The sequence below is a fragment of the Pleurodeles waltl genome, chromosome 10, assembly GCF_031143425.1.
Source record: "Pleurodeles waltl isolate 20211129_DDA chromosome 10, aPleWal1.hap1.20221129, whole genome shotgun sequence".
Lineage (NCBI taxonomy): Eukaryota > Metazoa > Chordata > Amphibia > Caudata > Salamandridae > Pleurodeles > Pleurodeles waltl.
The window spans coordinates 284757677-284767864 of NC_090449.1; the positions used below are offsets into that span (position 1 = coordinate 284757677).

A 10188-nucleotide genomic window follows, 5' to 3' on the forward strand; every position below is an offset into this window, starting at 1 on the left:
GGAGATATAAAGTTCCTATACTGGAAAGTCTCTCTTCTGCTCGCACTCACCTCAGCTAGAAAAGTAAGTGAGATACAGGCATTCACAATCCAGGATCCTTGGTTACAATTCAAAAAGGATAGAGTAATGTTGCGAACAAACCCAAAATTCATACCTAAGGTGCTGTCCGATTTTCATATAAATCAACCAGTGATACTGCAAACATACTTTCCTAATCCATAGACACCAGCAGAACAGGGTCTACACTCTTTGGATGTTCAGAGGTGCCTGAAATTTTACCTGGACAGAACTAAACAGTTTAGACAATCTAACCAGCTTTTTGTGGCTTTCAGTGCTCCACGCAAGGGGCGAGCTTTATCTAAACAAGGAATTGCGAGGTGGATAGCCTCTGCCATTAACTATTGTCATACATCGGCAGGAAAACCTTTGCAGAATCCACCGCGGGCACATTCTACAAGGAAAATGGCTGCATCCATGGCACTTTTTGCTGGAGTGCCCATTCAGGACATCTGCAGAGCAGTCACATGGAAGTCTGTGCATACTTTCGCAAGACATTACTGTTTGGAGGAAACTCGGCAAGGAGATATGGCGGTAGGACAAGCGGTGTTGCGACATCTTTTCAAGTAGCGGTGAGCTATTGTAAGTTCTTTATTTGTGCACATTGCATAAGTTGGTTTTTCTTCCTCTACGGCTCTCATATTCATAGTTTTGCCTGTTTTAATGTACCATAAGATCTTGCTGATATATGGATGTTCCAAGGTATATATATATTTATATATAGGTGTATGGGTCTGTATATAGATGCATTCGCGTGTGCATGTATCAACAACTATACGTATGGCTTAATGTTATACAGTGTGCTTCATTACTGCTTGCTATTCTGATTCAAGCATATGAATCTATGAAAGTTCCAATACTGGAGTAAGAAAATAAGTTACTTACCTGTAACTGTAGTTCTCCAGTATTGGAATCTTTCATAGATTCACATGCGACCCTCCCTCACCCCTGGGAAGCTGACCTTCTCCTGTCTTCTTCAGATACTCTTATACTCGTGCTTGAGAAAATCTGAGGGAAGGGAGCTCCTCTCAGGAGGGTTCTAGAGGGAGGGGAGGCCTGATTGTCTGGGCCTTGTTTCAGTCCTTTTCCTCATAATGATGAGGATAGGCTACTAAAGTAAAGGCTTAGGCCTTTTTTTTTTTTTTTTTGCAGTAGCCTATATGTATAGCTGTTTTGATGTACCGGGGGCTCCCATCTCGACGACGGGGAAGGATTCAAGCATGTGAATCTATGAAAGATTCCAATACTGGAGAACTATAGTTACAGGTAAGTAACTTATTTTCTTACCCAAGTTTGCTTAGACCTCCTATCTGTATATTTGTCTCTACATTCCTGATTTTCACATGGCTGTGATGTTTATTAAGCCTAAGCACCTAGGTTCAGACAGTTTTAGGCTTTTTTGACTGTCTTTACACCTTGTTTCAGGATTGTTAGGTCTTGCTACACTTTGTCTCTATACATTATACTTGCTTTTTAAGGTCAGAATGTGTGTCGAGCGGTGCGGAATACCCTTTGTAGTTTTACGTTCCATTTCCAGTGGCCTGGTGTTTTCATCTCATTTGTCACCGGGTTTGGGAGCATCATTTTTTTGGAGATCAGATGTTTGCTTGAGGCTTCAGCTGCAACAACAGCCAATGCTCCTGACCATCCTTTCTACCTTGCATGCAATACTCCCAGGTCCCAATCTTCTTCTTCCCTTTACCTGCCCTACTGTGTCGACCCTCCCTCTGCCACACAACAGGCCATCCCCACACACTTTTACCTCCTGCGCAGAGCAGGTGGTAAATGTGTGTTTTAATTCACTAAGAATATGGAATACCATGTAGAATTCAGCACAGTAATTCAGGGGCTGCGCAGTTGCGCCCCATTCCGAAGAGTATTAACTCGTAATTGTATGGTACTGATGAGGTGTGTCCGCTTGATAACAGTAATTACGTGTGTAGATCTCGCATCCCACTAGCACCATGCAACTCTGGATGGGTGGCTTAGTGTTTTTATTCAGATGCCATTGTAAGCTTATGTCCTTAAGCATTGTAATGGCCTCTCAAAATGGGAGGTTGCCTGGGTATTTGGCTTCTCAGGCAAACGTGTGCAGTGTTTCGTGTTTTGGAACATGCAAGCACTCTAATTCTGATGAAGATGTGCTTGTAATTCTACAGTTAAAACTGAATATATTTTCCAGGCGATCTATCGAAGGCTTGAGCCTTGTGGAAAGTGCACTACATTATCTTACTGAACAGTCTGATCATCTACCAGATCACAACATCGCAGATTAATTCGGAACTACTCTAGCAATTATTGTGCTGCAAGTTTTATTGTGTGGCGAGTTGAGATGTTATGATGTGGTCTGCCTGAACAGTTTTAATGCTCTTTATTTTGCTGCAGGTGGGCAGGAACAGAAGAAGGTCCAGCACACTATAATAGTAGACATGAGAGAGTTCCGCAGTGAGCTACCCGCCCTGATCCATCGACGCGGCATTGACATCGAGCCAGTGACCCTGGAAGTGGGAGATTACATTCTCACGCCAGACATCTGCGTAGAGCGCAAGAGCGTGAGTGATTTGATTGGCTCCCTAAACAACGGTCGTCTCTACACTCAGTGCATCTCTATGTCCCGTTACTACAAGCGGCCAATTCTTCTGATTGAGTTTGATCCCAGCAAATCATTCTCGCTCACTTCCCGGAGTTTCCTTCACCAAGAAATTTCCGTCAATGACATCACCTCCAAGGTTACACTGCTTACTCTTCATTTCCCGAAACTACGCATCCTCTGGTGCCCCTCGCCGCACGCCACCGCGGAGCTGTTTGAGGAGTTGAAGCAGAACCGGCCGCAGCCTGACGCAGCCACCGCAATGGCAATCACGGCGGATTCAGATATCATTCCTGAGTCTGAAAAATATAATCCGGGACCTCAGGACTTTCTCTTGAAAATGCCTGGCATCAACGCCAAAAACTGCCGCTCGCTTATGAACCAAGTCAAGAGCATTGCAGAACTAGCCACCTTGTCTGAGGAGAAACTATCCACAATTCTGGGCAATGCAAACAATGCGAAGCAACTTTATGATTTCATCCACATGACGTATACAGAGGCCGTTTCACTAGGGAAAACTAAAAAGTAGGCTTTGTGTTCTCCGTTCTCATGTGCCTTAATAATATTTTGGGACTACAAAAGGAAATAACAGACAAGGGTATGGCCTGCATCACAGACTCTATTGCCTGTCAGACTCGCACTTCCTGTCAGTCGGTGAATGCGCCTTCCATGTTCCCTGCAAATGGTGCTACATCAATCCTGCTCTCTAATATTTTCTCCATTCTTGACTCTGGAGGCTCCGTCACTGGCTGCCCAAGAGTCCTACATGGGTGAACACATTTTTACTACTGCTGATTAATTTAATAGGAACGGGTCTCAACGTTTTACTTAGATAATGTTATAAATTATTTTCCAATATGTTTGGCGTAATTTCACAAAATGGAAAATAAGAACCGACCCAAATGGTAGCTAAGGTGTCTTATCTATAACTAGACATATCAACGAGTTGGAATTTGTTGCAAGTGTAGTTGCCGGTGTCAGTTTAGCACCACTACAGCCATAAATACTCACACATCCTAATCTCATAGGGAGATAATATGGATATTTTTTTTGTTTTATGCCTTTTCCTAAATTATTCGAGCAACTTCTGGCAAGCAAGCACATGACATGGGATTTATTTTGAAAGATAATGGCATATGAATTGTAATAGTCTGCTTTTGCGCAATGTTCTTTTAAAGTTCAAAGAAGGGAATGGAACTCGGCCTTAGGGAATGTGCATATAACCCCAAGACCTCCTATCTTCTGTGTTCCACAGAAGGATCTGTTATTGGAGGCTGTAAGGTGTGAGTACTTTTAATACACCAGTACCCTATGTAGAAAGGTGTTACTGCATAAAGAAAGCTCACCTCAGGCAATGCGTTAATCAAAGTATTGACGTAAATGTACTTTTTTTATATTAGGAGAAACTTTTAAGATATAATGAAACATATGTCCTAAATTCTGTTAACCAAAACATTTTCTACCATATTATCTTTTGTAGTCTCATTGTAGTTTCTTTTGTTACAATATGTATTTTGTTATATTTATTTGGATATATTTTTCCATATTTTTCTATGTTTCTGTTTTCATTGTCTCAGTGAAGTAGTAAGGTTGAGGCATCTTGCATATTAAATTAAGTTTTAGCTACCAAAAATAAACATATTAAAAGCAATTAAATGATAAATCACACCTAAAAAGGTGAGATGTGTGGGGAGGCATGAGAGGGATTCGGGAGGATAAAGGCAAAACTTAATATTGCGGAAAACCTTCAAGAAAACAATATTTTAAGTATTACAGTTAACGCGCCTTTCTGTGCTACCTCGCTACCTGTTGGCTAACCTGATTTGTCAACAAGTTGCACATTTGATCATTGATGCACACAAAAAGATCACATGGTTCTCTTTTATATTGGGCTTTATTTTACAGATTTTACACTTCACAAATTTGTTTATAGATTGTTGTGTATTTGTACATAATATGCAGACATGTTTCTTGCAGCAATTTGTGGATGATTTTGTGTAAAATACTCGAATTCCATTTTTGCAAATTCTTTTGAATCTTCCTTTATGTAACAGATTTGGAGGAAGCACCTCTACTACAAGTTGAGGGAATTATAGCGGCTGATTAGCTCACAATCAGATTTAGCTTGGCCTGTGCCCATGTTTGCCCTAACTGTAAAGGGTAAACCACTGTGCTACAGAACTAAATACAAGGGTAGTTACTCTTGTGCAGTGGCGGCCCGTCCTTTAGGGTGGAGGGTCCACGCCCCCACACCTTTTGCCCCTCATGAAGAGTGTCTGTCAGGCTGAACAAAGGTCAGCCTGACAGACGCTCTTCATGTTCAGGTCAGGCAGCCAGGAGCAGACATGCGCGATTTGTGCACACTGTTGGCTGCCTGAGCTGAACTTTGCTGGGCTGAGGAGGGCACAGCTCCTATGGGCGTGACCTCCTCGGCTCAGCAAAGGTGCCTCGAGGCCCTCCCCCGGGTGACGAGGAAAGCATCACCCATTGACACTCTCCCTGGGCGCTTCAGGTTTAAGCCCTGAAGCACCCAGGGCGAGTGTCAATCAGTGACACTTCGTCACAGAGTGGGGTGGGGCCAGCAGTGTCACTGACCCCATCCCACTCTGTGACGAGGCTGGGACTGCTGCCTTCCCTCATTGGCTGACCTAAGGTCAGCCAGTGAGGGAAGGCAGCAGTCCCAACCCTCCTGGGACCTGGAGGCAGAAGGTAAGTGTCTGTGTGTGTGTGTGTGTGTATATGTGTGTGAAGTTTTAAATTGAATGTTTAGTGCACACGTGCATGTTTGAGTGTTATGAGTGTTGTTAATGGATGTGCGTGCGTGTGTGTGTGAAAGAATGAGTGTCTGTGACGTTTTAAAATGAATGTTTGGTGCATACGTGCATTTTTGAATGGTATGAGTGTTGTTAATGGATGTGCGTGCGTTTCTGTGTGTGAAAGAATGAGTGTGTGTGTGTGTGCGCTTCCCGCCCGCCCCTTCCCTCCTAAAGCTGCCGGCCGCCACTGCTCTTGTGGCATCTTTACATCATGTTTGAGTCTTCGAGATCTTTCAGCTCTCACTAAAAAAATAATAATACAGTTGAAGCTCTCCTTTTTATAGTCATCCTAGCTTAGGACACATATCAGTTTAAAGTATAAGCACACATACGTTTTGAGTCACCCTTCTCTTGAATGTTGAGGATGCTTGCATAGAAGAAGATTAATACAATTGTTTGTCCTTCCAATTGATTCATGGTCTGATGGTGCCAAATAAGGGTTCAAGCAGTGCATTTCCTATGCCTGCTTTCCCTAGCGGCTTCTGCCATGGCCTCAGCAGAAGTCAGATAAGTGCTTTGAGGCCTATGTTCTGAACAGATAATTTTAAGATGTAAGTTGCTGAGAGACCATTTTAAGTGTGGTTGTGGCAGTGAATGGGGATTCCCTCCAAACTCAGACCCTGTCGAGCTTGGTTCAGCTTCAGTTATCAAGATTTGGACTGTGGTTGGGATGCTTTACAATATTTGTTAGCTCCTACTTAAGAGAACCAGCCCATCTAATTTCTTATGTATGGTGTATGCGTCAGCGGTTGCCACTTAGTTTATGAAAGTCCTGATTAATTGTTTTTAATTGTCTAGATATTTCAGTCTATCTGTCTCACAGTGCCTGGTGCATGACCTTTATCTTTTGTCAAGGCTTCTATAAACTCTCTTACTTTTGGCAGTTTAAATCTGCTATATCTGTGAAACTGGTGTCTCGTTAGATCTTAATTTCGATTAAAAGAGAAATGAATGTTCTTTCGCTTTAGTACCTCACGATGCACCATTTTTCATAAAGAAAACCCGGCAGTAAATGCTTTTCCTGCTGAATTTGTTCTCACTTCTCTGTAAAAGCTTCCCATATTGCCCAAACTGTCAAGAGTGCTATGTTTATATGTGGACGAGTTTTGGAGATCAGAAAATCCCAAAGTCCCTTGTGCCATAAACATAATTATCTCTTTAGATCATGTCACAGAATGATTTAAGGGGGCAAACTAAAGCTCTCTAAGGGAATGAAACCTTTATTTATGGTGTTCCTCAGGTGCATTCCAGGTAGCATTTCATATGAAGTGACAACATTGACTCCTGAATATGTCACCTGCATGGGTTGTATTTGCTATGCCGGTGCAGAGCAAAAACAACTGTTTTTCAAGCAGTAGGCCACATGGTGGTAACTCGATGAAAGTACTTGAATATCATACTTCTCAGGTTTTCAGTATAACCAATACATTTGCATGCAACTTTTGATTCATATCATTCTATGAATTTTATCTCATGAATATTCATTGTGGGAATCTGGAATGCTCGATAAGATTAAGCTCTTGGCGATCTTGAGTGAGTACCCATGGGTCACACACAGTTTGGCCAAAGTTTCCTGTACTGTATGCCGCATACCAGTAGTGTGCTAATCTTTTCACAAGACTTGGAAAACGAAGTTAGCTCACAGTTAGCGCATTTCCTCTTTAACGGATTATCCAGTGTAACATCTCTGCACGTGCCCAGTCCCATCTGCCAGACTTTTTTTTTTTTTTTTTTTAGTAATGCACATGTTGTACCTGCAAAGTACTAGTGAGAATTAAATTTATTTCGTAAAGGCTGTATATTCTGGGCATCAAGAAAACATTTCAGCCAACCTCTTGCACAGTATTTTAAACCAAAATGTCCTCTTATGTTGTCAGTAACGGTTGGAATTTGAATGCCTTTAACCTCTTTCTCACCCGCATCAGCCAGGGTTTTTTAGTCAGCCTCTTGGACATTATTTATGATCAACATTTGATTTCTGAATCCGAATAGAAATGATGTTTTTACACACAGATAAGGAACAGATAATTTTGAAAACAGTTTTGTCAGAATACAAATTCTTTGTCTTGAAATGTAGTTCTAAACTTGGAGACAGTGTAGCTGAATCAGACCTCTAGTGCTCGTTTGTTAACCTAAAAAAATTAGCACCTTCATTAGCACTGGAGAAATGACTGTTAAAAATGTAAATTCGCTGGCCATGGTTCTTGGAACTTCAAGACAGGATTACTAGAGAAAATGGAATTGGTTTTAGCTTTAATGCTCTCCCTCTTCACATAAAGCAACGTTGTATTAACATTAAAGACACCTAAAGCTTGAGAGGCGTTATGGACTACTAGGCCCATCTGGTCTATCCTACCTTCCCCCAACCAACACTCATGTGGCCTTCATGTTTACCCTTTACTTCATTGCACTGTTACTTCACTGTTAGCGTTTCAAATGTTTTAAACTCACTTGTGTCTTGTTTACATATTAGTGGAAAAGCTTTGTTCTGGGGTACTATTTGGTGAAAATTGATTGCCTCTTATTTTATCATTAACTCTTGGAATTTGAATGCCTATATCTTCCCTCTCGCCCGTAAAATTCGCAGTCCCTCGCACACCCTCACTTAAGTGTTTACAGGATATGTCGCCCCCCCATCCTCCTGATAGCATTGTCGTTTCAGCTGTGGTCTGTGTGCTAGCTAAGCCATACAGTTGCAATGTATATGTCCAGCATAGGATACTGGTGTCTTGTAGCTGACTTCATACTTGCAGATCATCATTACCTCTTGGCATGCCGGACATGTTATGTGACATGCGAGACAATCCTTCTCATATGACTTACACCAGTTCCTCATGGTCCGTGTTCATCTAGCTATGGTAAGAACCATTGAGGCACTGAACTGCATGTTACCGCTGTTACTAACTCGAACAAGAATGTGTGTACTGCATCCACGCACTGACCTCTATGCTGACAGGACTTTGTGTCTGTGGGGGCGGAAGGACAAACGAAGTTTAACCGAAAGCAACCCAAGGCTCAGTACAAGGTGTATCGCTACACGGATGCTGGTAGAATAGCGCTATTGTTTTTCATATAAGCCTTTAACATCTGTGAAAACCAGGTTCACATTCCAACGGGACTGTCTCAGACTTTACCCCTTTGAATTAGTGTAGATAACATTCTTAGCAATAATGATGAATTGTTTGACCTTGGCACCTCCTAGAATCAGCAAGTCCAAATTAGTAGGTCTAGGAAAAAACAGTTTTTAGACAAATATGCAATGCGATATTTAGTTATTGGGGAATGTAATACTTACTGTATTTTTTATATGTGTCATAGAGCAGTGTCACACAGATGTGAACCATTGGCCTAAACTAAGGTACACTCCTAAAGACATAGACAGTTGAGTTTGAAGTGTTCACTTGGCCATGAAATGGCATTCTCATTTTCCAAACGAAGCCCTAAAACCAGAATTTACTTTTTCGGTGATTAAGAAAACATTTTGGTTCAATTGTCTTGACGCTAGTTTGGGAAGCAAACAAGAATGACATTACTGTGTGACTGCATAGGATTCTGGGATGGTGAACCTTCTAATGCAACTTAATTTAAATATAAAATGTGGTTTGTGCTGTCATGTTATTATGAAAGAAAGTGAGCTTTTGTGTTTTAATAGCGTGGAAATGTCCTTTTTAAGGTTTACGTTTATGAATAAATGCTGTTTTTCATCTTGAAATAGATTTGTAGAGTCCTCCTTTAAAAAATGTATCAGTTCATGTACGTTTACAGGGGAAAACAGCTCCAGTTTCACAAGAGTGTTTTTTTTCCCAGTGACATCCCATCTATAGCTGGTTCACGTGTTTGCAAACTTGACTATTTTTTAACAGAAAAAATATGGATGGTATTCATGTATTCTGAATAACCCTGATTTTCCACACATCTGCCTAATCTGTCTTTTGTATCGATTCTTCCATAACCAGTTTACGTACAATTGAACTTTCATTGATTATCTAAAAGGCATATATTTTTTGTGACCTGAGTGTTTATAACAGTTTCTAATGGCTACATTGCATTTTAGTGTTGAAATTCTTATTCGTTTCTGTTTTTCATGACCACTAATGTTTTGATAAATAGAAACGTGGAATTCTTTACTTATGTTATGGTACCAGCTAATTAATTTTCACCTACCATGCACAATTACAAAGGTTTAGAACTCAATTTAGAGACTTCATCATCAATAAGGTGGAAAATGTTGACTTTATTTATATTATAGACTTTTATATAGTAAGGAAATTGATTTCTTAGAAACAAACTAAAAAGTGAAGATGCATTGAGGATTTTCTCAGTAAATGGGCAAAAGGAAGATGGAGTCAAAGTCACTAATAAGATGTGGAAAGAAGCGTGTCGGATTAATTGTCTACTTATGGGCTCATTTTAGGTGCATGGATATTTTTGCAAAGTGAATCTTTTATTATATCCCAAAGATCTCAGAATTAGTTCTAGAATTTCATAGCACTGCCCGAGATGTCAAATTATGAGTATCAGAGAATTGGAACCTTGTGTTTTTGAGCTGTCTAAAGTCAGAAGAGTTTTGGAAAGAGATTTTAGTTAGTAAACACAAAACCCCTCACTAACTTGCTTGGAAATGTAGTGCAAACAAGAGGGCTAGATCATTAGTATGTGATTCGTTTTTGTCAGAAAGGTTATTGCTATATCATTAAAAATTCAGCATTGAAAGTTAATTCAGGA

At 40.7% G+C, this 10188-nt stretch overlaps 1 protein-coding gene across 3 annotated transcripts in view; it reads left to right on the forward strand.

Annotated features, from left to right (window-relative positions):
• The window catches only part of ERCC4 (ERCC excision repair 4, endonuclease catalytic subunit), a 232308-nt gene extending 223133 nt beyond the window's left edge, over window positions 1–9175 (forward strand). For all 3 annotated transcript variants that reach the window (XM_069210419.1, XM_069210420.1, XM_069210421.1), the window contains one exon: window positions 2443–9175. In XM_069210419.1, coding sequence (XP_069066520.1) covers window positions 2443–3176 — 734 coding nt within the window. In that variant the 3' untranslated portion in view covers window positions 3177–9175. The remainder of the gene's footprint in view (window positions 1–2442) is intronic.
• Window positions 9176–10188: the final 1013 nt, after the last annotated feature.